The 17,845-nt window shown below is 41.9% G+C and overlaps 1 protein-coding gene across 1 annotated transcript in view; it reads left to right on the forward strand.

Annotated features, from left to right (window-relative positions):
- Positions 1 to 9,339: 9,339 nt before the first annotated feature.
- The window catches only part of PLCG2 (phospholipase C gamma 2), a 69,455-nt gene continuing 60,949 nt past the window's right edge, over positions 9,340 to 17,845 (forward strand). Inside the window, exons 1-2 of the mRNA XM_063334699.1 lie at positions 9,340 to 9,437; positions 14,767 to 15,004. Of these exons, the coding sequence (XP_063190769.1) occupies positions 14,809 to 15,004 (196 nt within the window). The 5' untranslated portion in view covers positions 9,340 to 9,437; positions 14,767 to 14,808. The remainder of the gene's footprint in view (positions 9,438 to 14,766; positions 15,005 to 17,845) is intronic.

Genomic DNA, 17,845 nt, shown 5'->3' on the forward strand with positions numbered 1-17,845 from the left:
CCACACTTCCTGACTGACCCATATGAACCACTGCGGCTCGGCACGCATTATTTCCTCTCTTTGAAAAAAAAAAGATTAAAAAAAAATAATTAGCCACAGTCTGGCAATACCTCGCTTTCCCACTGATTTGTCTCTCATCTTCTGGGGGTAGGGAGCTGCTCTTCACAAGAAGGTGAGCTAAAGACAGAGCAGAGGACACGTGTGATGAGAAGGGTTTGAGACATCTGCTTCTCCAGCCCCGGTCTGTTGACTGGTCTCCTCCCTGACATCAAACTACCTTGCTGATGGCCACTGTAGGAGGAGGCTGAAAACCTTTTAGTTTTCTGTATTAGCAAGGTTTTTCTTTTGCTGCTTTCTTAGTTTGGCAATTTTCTTAGCAAAATACATCATTTCGGCAGCGATACTGCTATTGCCGTGCCAAGTGCTAAAGTCTGGCTATTGTTAGACTACAAAAATCACCAAAAAGCAACTTCAGCTCTCGTCTTTGCTTTGTACCGGAGGCTCTCCTTCCACGGGAGGAGCCAAGGGCTCCTCGTCCCGCTGAAGACCTCTGTCATCAAGTCATCAGCTCTGCGCGTTAGCTCCATCTGTGCTACCAGACCAGTGGAAGCTGGTGGCTGTCACGTACGGGGAGCAGGTTCTTCTTACTTTTCTTTAGAGGGTCCTACAAGGAACCACATCTCCAGTTATATTTCTACATGATTTTTTTTTTTTTAGTTTTGTATGTTTTCTTTTTGGTCAAATGGTGTCACATTTTGTTTAGTTTTCATAAAATACCTTGAAAAATGAACTGTTTTGCCATATTTGAGCACTGTTTTGATATAAATACTGGGGTTTTGTTTCAATCTGTTAGAAACTATATTTATTTATAAATAGATTTACCTATAGATCTATTTATAAATTATAATTATTATTTGAATATAAATCAGTAGAAAACTGGTATTAATTCAGCTTCAGCATTTTCATTATTTTTAAAATAAAAAATAAAATCGGTGCAAATTATCAGCTGTTGACAAAGGGAACGTTCTTTTAATCTGTTTCCCTCTGCAGTAATATACCAGGAGTTGTCTTCTGGTGTAACTTTTAAAGCTTCAGTTCCATGTGTAAGCCATTTTGGTCCTGTCAGCACGTGGCTGAACACAGGCTACACATACATGTGTATTACAAATGCGTATCTTGAAACAGAAATTAGTCTTTTTTTTTTTTTTTTTTTCCTAGGGATTAAAGATGTTAGATGTTTTCCTTAAAGCCCAGGTGCTGGAATCAGCAGACTCCATAAGACTCTTAGTGTTTGTTAAAAAAGTAAATTATGAACTCCCTTGGTCACAGAGAAAACTTAAAAACAGGAAGAGAGGGCATTCCAAAGGTTTAGAAATCAGAAAGCAAAGAATTCAAAATTTGCCTAAGACAGACCAGAAACTGTAACAATTGTTGTGTTGACCTCAGGTGGGGGCATTATTAATGCGTTACTGCATTATTAATGTGTGATGCAAGTGACACAGCATGAAAAGAGCTCAGCCCATGAAGACGGCAGAAGAGGAGAGACTCTTGCTGGCTGAAAGTGACATACTTCAGAATGAGCGTTCCACTTTCTTTCTTATGACTTCCTTTTTTATTCCCCCCCCGCCCCGTTAGCAACAGACATAACAAAATCTGTCCTTGTGAAGGAGAAGAGAGTGTCATCAAAGGTGACAGCTTTTTTTTTTTTTTAATTTAAATTAACTAAAAGGTCCAGGCTGCTGAAAACTTGATTAGAGATTTTGTATGCTTAAGGGGTCTTAACAGTGTGCTTTTACCCAGGTGGAATCAGAGTACAAAGAGGAAGAACCCTCCATTTGACACTGACTCGCTAATCTCAGCAGTGTATCATGCATTATTCTGCTCAGGATTAAAGGTAAGGTCCGTATTGCTGCCTTTGAGACCCAGCAGGGCAGCTCTCCTTTGCAGAAACGTGGTTAAATAATTCCTGATGTGTGGCAGAAGGGTTCTGGAGAGAAGACAGTTGGCTTTAAATTACCTGGCAGAGCCTTCTGTGTTCTAGCTTTTATCTTCTCTCCTGGAAAATAAAGCATTCTGTAGTATAGCTCCAGAATAAAAGGACTTCTTAATCATAAAGCAAATGTAAAAATAATTGTCTTTGAAAGAGGGAATGAGATCTTAAAATTACTAGTCCAGTCTGAAACAAAAGGTGGAGGAAACTTCGTGTGTGTGGAATTTTTAATGTCATTAGGAACACACACAAATAAGGCCTGGATGCTCAGCTGGAGATAACCAAGATATTTTTAATTCATTCCAATTTGGAAATACGGCTAAATAGGCATTTGCAAATTCACATTGCTCGTTCGTTCTTAATTATAGAGCTTGCCTCCTGTTAAATGGGAGAAATGTTAGAAATTTTCTTTTGAAAGCAAGTTGGTTGGTTTTTATGTTTTTCTCTCTGTTGGAAAAGTTCAGCTTTAATGTTTGTTTTTAAAACAGCTCATGCAGGGTATAAGTTCAGGTTTTCAGCCAGTTATTACTGATGGAGAAGGTGTTGGTAGCTGGTACTTACAAACATATTGCGAAGTATCTGAATTTTGTGCCACATAATAAAATCTGTTGGGAGCTGCAAAAGGCTTCTTATGTAAGTTTTTTAATATGATAAATGAAATAATATGACTCTACCTGCATATGACAACATATATTTGGGAAACTGAGCATGTCATATGGTGGTTGGTATCTCCTTGAATTTCTGCAAAATGGTCCTTTGCCGACAGATCCGAAGCTGCAAAGTTACATTTGCTCCGCAGGGTACTCAGAAGACTGTTATTAAAGACTGCGGGCCTCAGCAAATTTGCACAGGTTGCAGCATCACGTCTTCTCCACCCACCAGCCCCGGAGCAGAGTATCCAGCAGAGTCTGATTTGTTCTGCAAGTTAGAAGTCAGTTTTAGAGACTAGAAAACTTAAGCAGCCTGTCCTGAACACGTAATTTATTCAGGATTTTAGCCATTGGTAGATATATTATCTAAATTCCCCCTCCCACTTCATTTCTTCCCTCTTTTAAATTGTTAACAAATATGTTAATAAGATTGGGTCCCTAAGCCAAGGTCTGTCGTACTTCACCCAATACCAACTCCTATCCTACCTCGATCTGTTGACGCACAGGGTCTCTAACACTGTATGTTAAAAAGATGCTTATCATAAAAACTAGAACAGAAGGTTTTGACCCTTTTATGTGACTCATTCAGTTATGACTACAGCACATAAAGATAACAGCAGTTGCAATAACGATTTGCATTCTATACAAATATGCTGATCCTGGAGATACACCAGATGGACGCTCTTCCAAGGCACACGCGTCTGCAATGCGTACCCCAGAAGAGTGTCTGTCATTCTATCCCTATTCAGAAAATATCACTCAAGTCTATCATTAATTTTTCAATCATATTTTCATGTTAGTGAGCTTTTTGAAACGTGTTTTTACACAATTATGTGCTTATCTGTATTAGGACCAGCGCACCCTCTCCATCCCCAGCTAATTCTAGTGCTTTGATTAGCTAGAGGGCTTTTCTAAACTTTTCTGATGCAGTATGTGACGGATTAAAGCTGATCTTTGCATGACTGAGCACAGATGCAAGGAACTTCTCCTCCCTTCCTGTGCGCCCTGAGGGAAGGCCTGAGACAATAATAAATCCCTGCAATCAGCCATGTATAAAGTAGAGAAAGACCTGGGCTACCTCTGTTTAATGGTGCCAGAAGATCTTCCACCAGCAGTAGCAAAGTCAACGTTAAGAAGACATCAGCAGAATGGGAGGGAAATGGGAAGTGACCAGCGAGAGAGCAGGTTGTAGCAGTGCTTGGTGCGCGTTCCTCCTGTCAGTGCACACCGTAAGATCCCACCGTGGCTCCCTGTGATGGGTTCAGAGCAGTGGCCAAACGCTCCAGTCCAGCCTTTCTTGTCACTGTGCCCAGCCTGCCTTCAGTCATCCTTCTTTGTGCCTCTCGGAGCTCAGAGGGATAACGAGTGACAGCGGGAGGCAAAAGCAGGTAACAGAGTGCTTTTCTCTCCTAAACTCACCCGTGGTGCCGCTCTGTAGTGGGAAAGACATGAAAGGCTGAAAGGTAACCAGAGGGAAAATCCGGACTTTTTCTCGCTGAGTTGCAACTCACTTTATTCAAAACGATTGTCAAATGCTGTTTCTTTCCAGTGCTTCCCACTTGCAATCACATTGTTTTTACGAAAGAATTTCATTTCATTGACTTAAAAAGCACAGGAGACAAGTTTTCCTGCTTCCCTGCAGAGCCTCCTGCAGTTTTCCTGTTCTGCTGAGGCCTTGGTAATGTTGAATTTCTCACTGTTGGTAGCACTGGTAACGAGCGGCTGGCATTCTACCACTGTGGATGCAGTGGCTGCAGTATTTTACATTTCATCTGAAGGTGTGATTGCAGGCCCTTTAAATATACTGGTTTTGCGCAGCCAGCAAAACTGGCCCAAGACACTGAGTAAACAGCTAATTAGCATATGCATAAAAACCATACTTTGATACTTAGTTCAAATGTTCTCGCATTTATTTTTAGGTTTTCATTGATCATTACAAGTCACACAGCAGAGTTTCTGCTCAACTGAAACTTTAAAAAAAATAATTCTGACAAATGAAAAGTTTTCTTCTGGTTTTGCTAGTCTTTGCTATGAGGAAATACCATTCCTAAGTCAGGACACTAGTATAAAACCTGGAAGATGTGTTCTGCCTGAGGTGTGCTTCTGCTGTGAGATCGCTGGCAAACCTCACTCTCTGGGCCCGACGCCTTTGAAAATGTGAAATAATGATTTCCATTCTTTTTCTAAATTGTTTTGACATCTGCAAATGAAAATTATTACAGAAATTGTATGGGATAGTACTGTATTTGCATATGAGGACTGAAGACGGTAACTCCTCAAAGCTTTTTTTAAACACAGTGCTTGCAAATAACGAGGGACGGGGTGATTGAACTGAGGAGTAGCTGAACGTTTTAGGACTCAGACAAACATTGCAGCAGGCAACAGGCCAGCTACTTGAAAGTACAGCCGCCCTTCCTTCATGTCAGCTTTTCCGCTAGCGACTTTAGTAGTTTACTTTACATCAATATTTACTTTAAACATTATGATTAAGTGACAATAATTTACCAAGATTAAAATGAAACCCTGATAAGAATGGAGCCAAGTATACACTAGAACACTTTTTACAAGAAATACACTTTGCAAGGAGCCTGAACTATGTTATGCTGAGATGTACTGAGGGTGTCGGACCTGTCACACGGTATGATCGTGTTTGAAGGCGGGTCCCCTGTACAGTTCGTTACTTGAGTTGTGCTGCTACAGCTGGAGAACATTCTCAAAGGTCAGCTTCGTGCTGCGAAGGCCCTCTGAGACACTAAAGGTGATCATTAAAACCTGATCAAGGCTTCCCAGCGCAGCTGCAGCTACTGCCATGAGAGGCTGGGATGGTACAGGACTGCTCTGCAGTGACAACAGTCACTGGAAGCAATGTCCTTCCTCCTCTCCCTGCAGACTGCTGCCGTTGCTGCCACCTCAACTCTGGAATAGGGCAGCTGGGCAATGGCTGCTGGGCCACCACAAGTAACCTCAGGTCTTGGATTAGCCTTGATTACTACGTCCTATACATAAACAATTTAATTTTCTTTGGCAAGGGAAAAACTTTGACAAACTTAATGAGTTTTTGAATAAAAGTTATAAAAAAGCAACACATCCTTTGCATTCACTGGCCTCTAGGATCCCAGCAGCCAAACAGTTCATGTAAATGTGTGTGCAAGTGCCCTCTCGTAAAATCCATCCAAGCATCAGTAAACAGTTCTGCAGAGGTAATACCACTCCACGTGCAGGAACTGTCTTCCGCTAGCCCTGAATGATCACAGACAGGATTGACACCTAATCCTGAGATGGTGGTATGCAAGTTGTCTTGACGACGAGTGTAAAATCTGCTTCTGAGTCCTGTAGATGAAAAGTTCATACAACAAAAGCTTGAAAATGAAGTTTTCTCTATGAAACTTCTGCTTATAGGTTTTGCAGGTCCAACCAGAAAATCTAGCTCAGCTACTGTACATCCTGCTAAGGAGTGCAAATGCTTTGATGGTGTAGTCAATACTTAGGCTAGATCGTCTGTCAATGACAATCTCAAAAATATCTGTTCCTCCTCCCTAAATGGCTCTTACAATTGATGGGATAAAGCTATTCTACTTCTGTCTTCTACACGAAAGCTGTATTTTCTTTGTAGCTCCTGTGAGGAAGTGACATCAGTTTTGTGACGATTATTTACTATATCCATGAGGCTGCCTAGCCAGTCCTGTGATTTTCTTTCATGCTTTGCTTTATTTTCAGGCACTTCATTACCAAACATGACAATAAGACAGGGCTGAAGTTTCCAATGCTGTAATTAAGAAAGTGTCAGTGTCAACGCTATGAATTTACTCCCAGCTGAAAAAATTTCTTGTCAGATTTTATAGTATGAATTGTGATTATATTTTTTAACAATTCGAAGAGCCTTTTAAAACTATAAGACAAAGTTAAACTGAAAAAAAAAAGAAAAAAAGGAAGATTTTTATTCTAGTGGTTAACCTTTTTTTCTTCTTTAAACACGCAGGCTTTGCTGGGGCCAGATTCTTCAACTCAAAGAACTAATTTTCCCACACCTCTCCTCAGGCTTTTTTGCTACAAAAAAGGACTGAACATGCCACCTGATAATTATCTGTGACTGTGAAGTCCATAGTCTTTACAGGAAATTCTGTTGTCTGTCTGGAAGGTCCCGCTGTCGAGGTTTGAAAGTTGGATGGCAGCGCTGCTGGTTCTGACAGTAACTTGAATCTTCTGTTGTGACTGCGATGGTGTCGGACTACGCTTACTTCTGGTGTAGCGGATGTGCTGAGTAACAGTTGGTGTTCTAAGAGTTACTATTTTATTGGTTTGTTTTTAAGGATTGCTTACTCCATCTATATGGCTGAGATTTTGTTACATCGAGCAGTTTATGGAATTCAATGTTATGATCTGCACTGCAGCTATGATTTTCTTCCACCCACATATTTGCTTTCACTATATAATGACTCTTCATTTTTAAGAGAGAGAGATGTATCACGTAAGCCAAAGGTTGTGCAAGAAATATTGGGAGTTGGTAGGTTGTAGTCTTCCTTCCAGGACACCGCTGAGGGACAACCACACTGAAGTATGTCTAGACCAAAGTCCGGTATCCTTTGCAGCAGTACTTAACTTCTGCAGCAACATCTCTGAGTATCAAAAAGATGGTTCAACTCTGTGCCTGTGCGGCTTTCGGGTTGTTGAAGGGTGGTTCCTGTGCTGAAGCTCTGCCATATGACTGGTGAGGAGGCTGTTGGTACCTGGCCAAGTGAAGCAGAACAGGAGGGGCCGCTGAGGCTGATATTTGCTGGAACTTAGATCCACTGCCAACGTACCCAGACGAATCCTGGATCTGACAGCTGAGATTTGGAGAATACTGTTATCTCCTGCTTGTAAAATGCCTGGGATCACCTGCACCCTTCAGCTCCCTGTGGTGTGCACCTTGTGGCTTTGACCGTATGAATGTTTTGGTATTAGCTTTTGCAGCTGGGGAAGTTGGCCACTCGGCACGAGCATTCTGTCACCATTCATATAATTGGAAAGGCAGCTTCAACATGAAATGTTGAAGGCTTTAAAGATGAAGAGCTAAAAATAAAGTATGGGAGAGACATCTAGGTGAGATTGATACATATTCTGCTATTCTGTTCTATCATATCTCCTGTAAGATGTCGTTCTGTGAATTTGTAACTGCGTCACACAATACAAAGAGGGAAACTTCCCAGGTTTGGCATTCAGAAAAATGTGAAGAGTCTTTAGGAAAATCACTCATGAAATGATGAACAATGATGAGACTGTAATGGTCATCTGTTTATTTTGCATTTAAAATGATCCACACCTTTCACAAGTATTGGGTTTTAGGCTTTTTTCCCTTTTGTGGTGGTGTATTTTGAATGCACTCTTCAGTTCTGTTCCTGGTAAGTCATACTCATTTGAAACCCCTTGGTGCTTTTAACCATGATAAAGGTAGTTTGCTTTTGGGAAGAGTTTCCCAAATTGCTCCTACAGCTTTTGCCGCGTACAATGGACATTTTCTTCTTTTTCTGACCTGAGCATCTAGGCAGTATTGCTGGTGGTATTTGTTGCAGTACTTGTTGGGACCCCATTCCAGGTTATCACTTTGTTTCAGTGCATGTTTCTGCATGTATAGGGTGAAAATATTAATCAAAAATAATGTTTGAGTACTGTTCAACCATTTATAAAGCTGACTGAAATGATGGAAAACGTTGTTTTCTCTCAGTAGAGTAGATGAGATTCTAGTCTGTTAAAAGACAGGTCCTTTTCACTCCTTTGTGCCTGCTACCAGTGTTGTAAGGAGGGGAGATGAAGAGCTGTCTCTGCCAGACTTAACCTCAGTGTTTGGGAAGCAGCGTTTGGAACGTGGGTTCTGCTGCTGTAACGTGGAGCAGCCCTTGCAGTAATGGCCAAGATCTCTGAACGGGGAAACCTGTTCCTTGCAGACACTGCACCATCCCTGCTTTGGTTTCTAGGCATTTGTTTTGTGCTCTTCTGAACTGGTGTGACTTGTTGCCTGTGATGGCTTTGATATTCTGCCTACAGATGTAGTGTTTTCTGCAGCTTCATCAAGTAGGTCTGGGAGAAGACCGATACCTCAAATTTCACGGCAGCGTCTGGGCTTGACATGGAAACAGCCTGTCACGTCCTACCACTGCTCTCCTGAATCCCAAACTGGGAAATATTTTTAGTATTGCTGATCATAAGCTGAAGCAGTATAACACACTTTGTAGTGGATCCCATAAAGTGAGACAATTTTAACTTGCAAACGTAACTCCAGTGACAGTGAAGTCCTAAAGCCTTTTCCTAAACTTGCTGTCTCGAGGTACCCTTCGGTCATCTCACGATTCTCAGCCGAACCAGTGAAATTTCCGCTTCAGGTGAGCCGGAGAACATATAAACTTCAACCGGCGGGAGAGCGGCCGGGCCTGGGGAGCGGGGGGGACACGGCGCCCCTGCTTCCCGCCTCAGGGGGCGGCTGAGGGGTCGGGGGAACGGGGCCGCGCCCGGGGTCCCGAGGGGACGGCGGCAGCAGGAGGGAGCTCGCCTCCAACCAGCCGCGGGGGAGGTGGCGGGCCGGGACCGCGGAGGGTCCCCGGTGCGGGCGAGCAGAGCCCGCGGCGGCGCCTGGTGCCTCAGGCCGCCCCGGCCCGGCCGGCCCCGCGCGGCAGGAGGTGGCCGCGGCGGGAGGGGGGGTGTCACGTGACCCCGCCCCTTCCCGGTCGGGGCAGAAGCAGAAGTGGGAGTCCCGGGGAGGCGCGGCGGGACGAGGTGCTGTCATTCGCACCGGCTGGAGGCAGCTCCCCGCCGCTGCGCAGGTGAGGGGGGCCCGGCAGCGGGACGGGGAGGGGCGGCGGCGGCACTGGCCCGCCGGCTCGGGCCCCAGCGGCAGCAGGTGCCGCCGGGTTGGGGCAGCGCAGCTTCGTCCTGCGCGGTTTTGGCCCGGCGGGGATGGTAGGCGTGAGGGAGGGTGTTGTGAGGGCGGCAGAGGTCTGTCGGCGTGAGGGGCTGCATGACAGGGCTGGGAGCGGGCGAGGGGCTGCGGGCTCAGAGGTAGGGCCCGGGGGGCGGAGGGCACCTGGCCTGAAGGGAAGGAGGTAGTCGGGGGGGCTCCCTGAGGGGACCCTGCTGCCCTGCACCTTCCCCGCCGAAGGCCGGGCTGCGGAAGAAGAAGGAAGGAGCTCTTGGTGCCCGACAGCTGCCCTGCAGGGCTCTGCCCAGGGGTGAGGGCCACAGCCTGGGCCCAGGGCTTCTGTCCCTGCCAGGCCATGGCAGGTGGGCAACTGTCTGACTGCGGTTCCCTCCCCTGCTTTTGGCCAGACCGCAGGACTCCGAGGGCAGCAGCTGTGTTGCAAAGCTGTGTGCAAGGAGCCGTGTGTTGATTGCTATTAATTATTAGTGTTGTGGTAATGAACTGGTGTTGCTGGTGGATGGCCGTGCTGGTGGTGCAGTGCTGAGGCAGTGCCTGCTCGGTTGAGGTGATGTCAGACTCAGTGCTCTGAAAAGTCCCTTCCAACCTAGACAATTCTACATCCTAAATGCATCCAAAGGCAGGGCTAGGGGAAGAGGATGCAACAGCCCTTTTGCATAAATGGAGGCTTCAGTGCCTGCAGCATACGGGAAAACTTAGAAATTGACTGGAGTCAAACTTTGGATTGCACTTCTTGGTTGACCATATGTGCTGGAAAGCACCTGCTGTGTCATATGAGAGAAGTTATAGCAGAGTAGGGATTCAGCAGTGCTTATGTGAGATGTTCTTTGTTAGCCTGTACCTTTGTAGTTTGCCTTTACTACAGCTTTTCCTCTCTTTGTTTGATCATAGAGTTAAGAGTTGTAGACTATCTTCAGATAAGAAGGTTTTGTTTTTGAAACTCCGAAGTACTGAAATGAAGTAAAACTGAATATACAGGTTTTTGGATAGACCAAATATGGGTTTTTTTCCATGTTTACTTGGTTACTTGCAGTGAGTCTGACTTTTTAGTCCAGATTACTGAGGCTCTTCAATAAAAAACAATATAGAAACTACTCTTACAGAAACAGTAACAAATGGCCCCAATTCTGCATGTGGTACAGGACATCATCGCAGTTTTGCTCCTGTAGTGCCTACAGTCAAGGGGAAATAGTCATATATTGGTGTCTGTGTCTAAACTAGAGCTTATGATATGCTTTTGTTACTTCTAGCTGGCTTGTTGAATCATGTAAGTGATGCTGGACCTTTCTATTTTAGGCTGCAGTAACTCTTTGGTAGAAGAGCAGCAATGCTTGTATTGCACGTAAGGGTGTCTCATAGCTCATGCCCCGCTGGTTTAGAGGTATCCAGATAATGGGGTAATGAGGGTCATTATGGACTTCTGCTGCGTGAATGGGTAGAAATATTGTTGGTTCAAATAGCTGTGCAGTGATGGGTGTTAGAGGGCTGAGGGACACCTGTGGGTGGGTGAAGGGGAGACTCTTAGTATTAAAAAGATTAGGTCTAATATCAATGGCTCCCATTAGTTCTTAGGAGGTGTAATGTGTTTTACTGTTAGGAAGCGCTCTGTGATGTTATTCTTAAACTGGAGCAGGTAGCCAAAACAGGAACAGTCAGTTCAAATTCAAAATCAAATATTATGATATTCTTTCCAGCTTTCACTGATGAAGCAGATGTCCTCAGCTACAGTATTATTTCATAGTAAGCTAAAAACTTGCCTTATGACTTAAGATTTAAATTTGACTGAAAACACTATTCGCTCTGGTTCTGGAAGAAAGAGCAACTTTAAAAGGGGAAGTCCAGTATATTATATTCAGCGGAAACTGTTTAAGAAGCCACCTCTGAGAGGCAGTTCCTTTGTACTAAGGGACTAATCTCTCAAAAAAAATGCTACGTTGCCTTTTATTAAGTAGTTACATTTAGAAAATCCTTTTCATGTTGTTCTAAGTCATGTGTCATTTTACAGCTACACCTTGTACTGTAAAAGGCAGAGCAGATGTGTATTTTGTTACAGTCTCCTAAAAAACTATGCATTTAGAAGTTGAGGTTTTTATTATTGCAGTGAAGTTTTACTAAAATAGTTAAACCTTGTTCCAAATCATGGCATGTTCGTATTATTACAATTCTTAATGAAAAGAGCACAGTGAGAAGACAGGGTTTCTTTTTTTTTTTTTTCTTTTTTGGAAAAATGGGCAGTGTACAAAGATTTTAATTTAATTTTTTATTTTATCCTCCTTTCATTTCTGTTACTACAAGTCATTGTATCAAGACAAGATGACTATGGCTGTCTTGTCAGATGCAAGCCCATGATAATTTAAATGATTATCTGATTAGTTCCAGTTAGTCAAAAAGTATCAGTTACATTCTGTCTAAAATCTACCATTGCTTACTACCCTTAAAAAGTTGTCTGCTTCCTCTCAGTTGTAGAATTGGAGTATATATGTTTTTCAGTATTATAAAGAAAGGGTACTCCATTTTCTTATTGCAATAACAAGCTTATAGATATTAAACACCAAATAACCTGTATAATGCTTTGCAAAACATGGAGTGAGACGTGGTTCCTGCAGTAGAGCACTTCAGGTTCACTGTGGGCAATGCAGATGGGGCCACTGTGCAAGTAAGAAGGGACTATTGTTTGTTTCTCTGTTAACTTACAAAAAAAAGTGTTTATTGAAGTGTTTAAAGAAGTTTATTGAAAAATGTAAAAAGAGGTTGGAAAGATTGCACCGGGCAGCTTCAAAGTCAGACAGATTGCACCGCAAGCAGTTAGTGACATGATGGTGAAAGACTGTTTTGTGGTCTTCGTGAGAGAGAACAGAAAAGAGCGCTCTTTAGTGAAGAGCAGGTCAGGAGACAGTGACATGGGGTGAGGGGGAGGAGGGTTGGAAGAAGTTACGAAGGGGAAGCGAGAAGTGGCACGGTCGAATTAGCTATCAACACGGAAACTGAAACTGCTTGTGATGGAGAGTAGTGGACTGGGGAGAGAGGAAGAGAACCAGAGGAGATGCCGTGGCTGGTGGCTGCATGTGCAGTGAGATTCTTTAGATCTGTCCTGCTCAGGGATGTGGTTAAGGGGGATGGTTGGGAACTGTGTGGCAGGAGGTCTTGCTACTTGTGTGAAAATGATACGCTTCCTTCTTTGTGCATGGATGAAAGAGCACGTTCCAGGGCATCCCATTTGCAAATAGTCTTGCTGAGGACTAATCAAGCTTGTAATTAGCTGTTTGATGGCAATGGTGTGTGGGAGACCAAAGCACAGAAACTTGCTAATATTTGAGAGCTGCTGTTTACGCATCTCTCTTGGCTGTTTTGTGCCAAGATGTGTCCTGAGGGTACGCGCACAAATACCTGATGTGTGTAAGGAAAAAGAGACTGTGTAGGAGAAACACAGCCATGAAGCTTTAAACGTGCATAAACTGAGACTTTTTATATGTAGCCAAGATTTGTTTCAGTATTTTGTATTTATTCATATTTTCCCCTCATTTTCTTTACACTTCACAGACAGTCAGTTACCTGGTTTAAATTCTTATATAGGTCAGGGTATAAGAGCTTATGCAAGCTGATGTCATTTTTTCTTGTGTTATCTTGTAGGTGGATTGCTAGGCTTCAATCATCAGCACTTCTTAGTTCCTCCTAATGTTAATCTCCTTCATGTAATATCAAGAAGACAGCAACAGTGGCTGCAGAGCCTTTGAGGCCTCTCAGATTTCAGAGGTCTCTTCAGGCAGAAAATTGATGCTTCCTTAGTAAAACATGGCAAGAAGAACAAACCTACTGCAGTTCACCTTGGGGACAGCATTTTGGTTATCTGAAGATAGTATTGGGAATATAAAAAAAACGTAATCCTGGGAGAGTAGAAAGATTTTGAGCATGATTCAAGTCTATTCCAAATACCTCTTTTCTTGTGTTGATATCTAGTTTGTCAGTACTTAGGACAAAACGGATTTCCAGATATTTCTCACAGTGGTGGAAATTAAATCATGGTCAGTTTCAAGAAGGAAAGTTTTAACTTCCAGCTTGCATAGAACTCATGAGGTTTTTATGGAGCATAATTCTACAAATACCCTAAAACAATAAAGAAATTTCCATAGGAATGGTGATTTCTGATAAGAGCTACTTCTGTCTCTATGTCAGTTAGAGAAAATCTCCATGAGCAAAGGTATCTCACTCTGTATAAAAGGAATAAAAGCAGATATGATGCTTGAAAGAAATTTGGTAGGGTCGAAGTACACATTTTTTGATGTCTGAGGAGACTCCTGAAGTCCTCAAATCAAGATAAATACAGTCAGAGTTTGAACTTTATTTTATGAAGTCTATCTTACTTTGGACCTACCAGTAATGATTGCCATTTTCTCAGGAAAAAACGGTATTGTTGTTTGAAGGCTTCAGAGGTGCATTCTTGCTTCTTAGTGCTATGAGGTGCTGTTTTGGTAAAAATGCCTTTGGACAGAATATGTGATGTGTTATGCTTACATTTTACATTTGATGCGCATGTCTAATTTTTAAATGGTATACTTGCTACAGAAAACCTGCTAGATACTACAAAAGAGGATTCTATTAAAAATTGTACGAGGTACATTTTTGGCTGTCTAATTAAGAGTTGCTTGTGTAACCGTCCTAGGGAGTAATCCTTGGCTGCCAGTTATACTGGCAGAAAAGTTGGAGGCTTGGTAAGTGAAATAAACTGCTATGGTCAAAGCAATTTGTGCAGTATAATTGCATTTATACTATTTTTTGGTTAGGAGAAAGTGTAGAAAATATGTCAGAAAATGCCACAGAGATACCAAATATTGCTCCTTTAGAAGAGGTTTGTAACAGAAGACTGAGGAAGCAGTTAGTGCTGTGGTGCAGCTAGAAGAGAGGCATTGGTCTTGCTGAGAAATTGAGATCACAATTCATTGCATACAGCAGCTGCTCCACCCAGCTCTTTGTTTTTAATAGATTTTGCAGCAGCATGGCACCGAAGTGTCACTAGTACTGCCCTCTGTGAAGACCGTTCGTGCTTTCTTTCAGGATAAAATGGCAAGGATGCTGTTAATGTTAGCTGTGTATCTGCCTTGTATTTGAATGGGTGGGAGTCTCTATTAGGTAGCCTTAACTTACACAAATGTAATTTTTAAAGAAATAAAAATGTTATTCTAAATATTGATTTTTCTCCCTTTTCTTTCTCTTTTCAGGACACTGAAAACCATAAAAGTTTGATTTAAAAAAAAAAAAAAATGCCCAGAAAGAGTATAAACTATGGAGTGCTGCCAGAGTATGAGAAAAGCCAGATCAAAAGGACCTTGGAGTTGGGAACTGTTATGACAGTATTCAGTCTTAAGAAGAGTAGTCCAGAAAGGAGAACTATTCAAGTCATAATGGAAACCAGGCAGGTAGCATGGAGCAAGACAGCTGACAAGATTGAAGGTTTCTGTGAGTATTTGCAAAGTGTACCTGAATTTGGAGTTACTAATAAATTGATGTAGTTGTCAAATATTGATTTAATGAGCCTTTGTTAACATAATGAAGTTTTTGGCTGAAAAGAGTTTGGTAATTTGCTTGGAATATTCATAATTGTTGCAATGTAGGTGAAGAATCTTCTGCACCTGGTTATTTAGGTATCTAACACTACTTAAATATGATTAACTTGCTTTTACCCTATGCCCCGTTCTCAAAGCTTTCATCTTTGAATACCGTGGTGCTTGTGTTCTCTGAATTGACTTACTGAGTGACAATTGTTTTCCATCGTTATGCATCAAGATGTCTTGTAAATCCAAGCAAGAAGTACTTCTTTCCCCCTTCTCTCTCCCAAAGGAAAAAAAACTGCAAATACAAGGAAAATGAATTCAACTTTCTGGTTTTCTAGGGAATTTGCTGTTTCAGGATAGAAATAATTATTTAGGACCATTATTGGACAGTACTTAGGAGAATGAAACTGTGAGATGGGATTTGCTTTTTGGGATTTGTATGGCTCCTTTTGGTATAGTGTAATTACCGTGCTTGCATATGACTATATGGTAAGTTTTAGGAATTTATTACGGGCATGATTTTATTGTGCAACTACTAAATGGTGTTTGTTTTCAATAAAACAGTTGAATTGTTTCCCTGAATGGCCAGAATAATTTATTGGTCAGCCTCAGCTAATATGAGAAGCTTAGAGTTGAGGAACTGGGGCTATTTGGGAAAAGAAATTGTGACGAGAAGTTGGAGAGGTGGGAAGCCTGAGCAGGTATATATTGTACTGTTTCAGTGCTACCCATGCACAGAGCAACTGCAACTGGCACCAGTTACTGCCGTGGTGCAACAGACAGGACCATGTTCCTGGTGTTCCCCTTGGGTATGAGCACGCACTAGCGTGAGAGAAACCAGGAAGGAGGAGAATGGAGTTTGTCCATTGAATTGTGGATTTTTAGAAGGTTTGTTTGTTTGTTTGTTTGTTTGTTTTTCATAAATACACAGTAACTTAAGAATGCATCAATCTGTAAGGTTGCAAAGATAGGCCCTGAGAAGTTGCATGGTTTTTGGATTCTCTGTGCAGCTTCCCTTCATGCTCCTTACTTACAAGTATTAAATATCTGTTTGCTACTGTTTCCATTGGTTCCTGTCTCATTCCTTGTGCAGGCTGGACCTGCAACTGGAAATGTAATGTAGTGGAATGAAAGAGCGGTTGTCTGGAGGATGTTTTTATCATTGGTGGTGAAAATGTGGTCATATGCAGTGTTCTGGGAAAAATAAATAGGTCTGAACACCCTAATTAACAGGTAGTCTGAATCATAATCTTGCAGTGCCCCAATTTGTCATGTGAAAAATGAGGGTCTCTAATGACGGGTGTGAATGCAAGTACATTACTGGTTCTGATATGTTCAGATCCCAAAGTGAGGTGTGCCAAAAAAAAAAAAAAGTCCTGAGAGGAGGTGAATAATTCAGTTATGAGAGCGTGGCATGAATATGCTTAGCAAATAAAGCCTGCGGTTATGCACAGAGCAATAAAATTAAAACAAAATAGAAAATCACCGCTTAGTGCGTGAGCGAGGCATTAGAGTACTTTGGCAAAAACAATATGTGATCATATAGTTGAAGTCTTATCGTAGCCATTTGCACAGAGGGGCCAAATTTAAAGCTATACAGCCTGTGCATTCCAGATTTTGGGGTCAACTTTTTCAGTGCTTGACTTGTAATCTTCCTTTATCAAAGCTTCCTGGGGGTGGTGTGTGTTTGTGGTAATACATCCTCATAATTAAATAGTTTGCTCTATGCATAGGTTTTAACACTTTTAAAAGAAAGGTGAACATTATAGTTTGACTCTTAACACCTGGATAATCCAGCAGGGTAATGACTTGCTCCCAGTTACGCAGTCAGTCATTACTAGAACAGGGAATATAGCTACAGACCTGTGACTTGCCCAAAGGCTGTCTGCCTCTCTCACTGAAAATTATAGTACTGTAGCAGTTTTTTTAATTGAGCAACATTTCAGTGACCTTTATAACGATGGAAACTTTAGGTCTGAGAATATGTCATACTCTGAAGCACGAATATGCGAAATACTGTTTTGTTGCCTTAAAAAGCAATGAATCTGCCCAAAACCAAGACTTATTTCACAGGCATTTTTTCAGAATATGATATGAACAGTTGTTACAATTTACCATGGACAGTATCTGCTCTGCGTGAAATGAAAGTCACTGCAGCTTTAACTTGCTGACAGTGTTTTTGCTGAAGAGGAAGGAAATATTTTATTTATTTATTTAGTTACTTAAATGTTGTTATTTGCTTGAAAAGTGGAAAAAATATTGATTTGAAACTTTCATATTTGATAATTGAATGGATGGGCTTCTTGAATACTGATGACAGGGGAATTAAATTTTTTATTTCTCTGGAGCTATACTGAGGAGATGGGATCAACTTTGTGGGAGAAGAGTTGCTTTGGCTTGTATATGTGAATGACCCCAAATATTCACTGGTGGATTGTGTTGACTTTGTGAAAAATAAAAAACACATTTGAGCTTTTTTTGTTCTTTTTATTTTTAGAGGCTGAGGGCATAGAATTATCTCAAGTATTACATTGTTTAATATGCTAGTACTGTACAAGAAATAATATTTGTGATGTCATCTTAGTGGTTGTTATTTGCGTGTGCTACAGTCCAGTAAGAATTTATATTAAGTATGATTGGGAAAGTTAAGATGGCTTCCTGTTGTGTGTGTGTGTGCTTTTTAACTCAAGTTTGGAAACTGCTTTTTACAAAAGGCAGAAAAATGGATGTTTGCGTCTGCTATGGG

The sequence above is a fragment of the Chroicocephalus ridibundus genome, chromosome 4 (assembly GCF_963924245.1).
Source record: "Chroicocephalus ridibundus chromosome 4, bChrRid1.1, whole genome shotgun sequence".
NCBI classification, from domain to species: domain Eukaryota; kingdom Metazoa; phylum Chordata; class Aves; order Charadriiformes; family Laridae; genus Chroicocephalus; species Chroicocephalus ridibundus.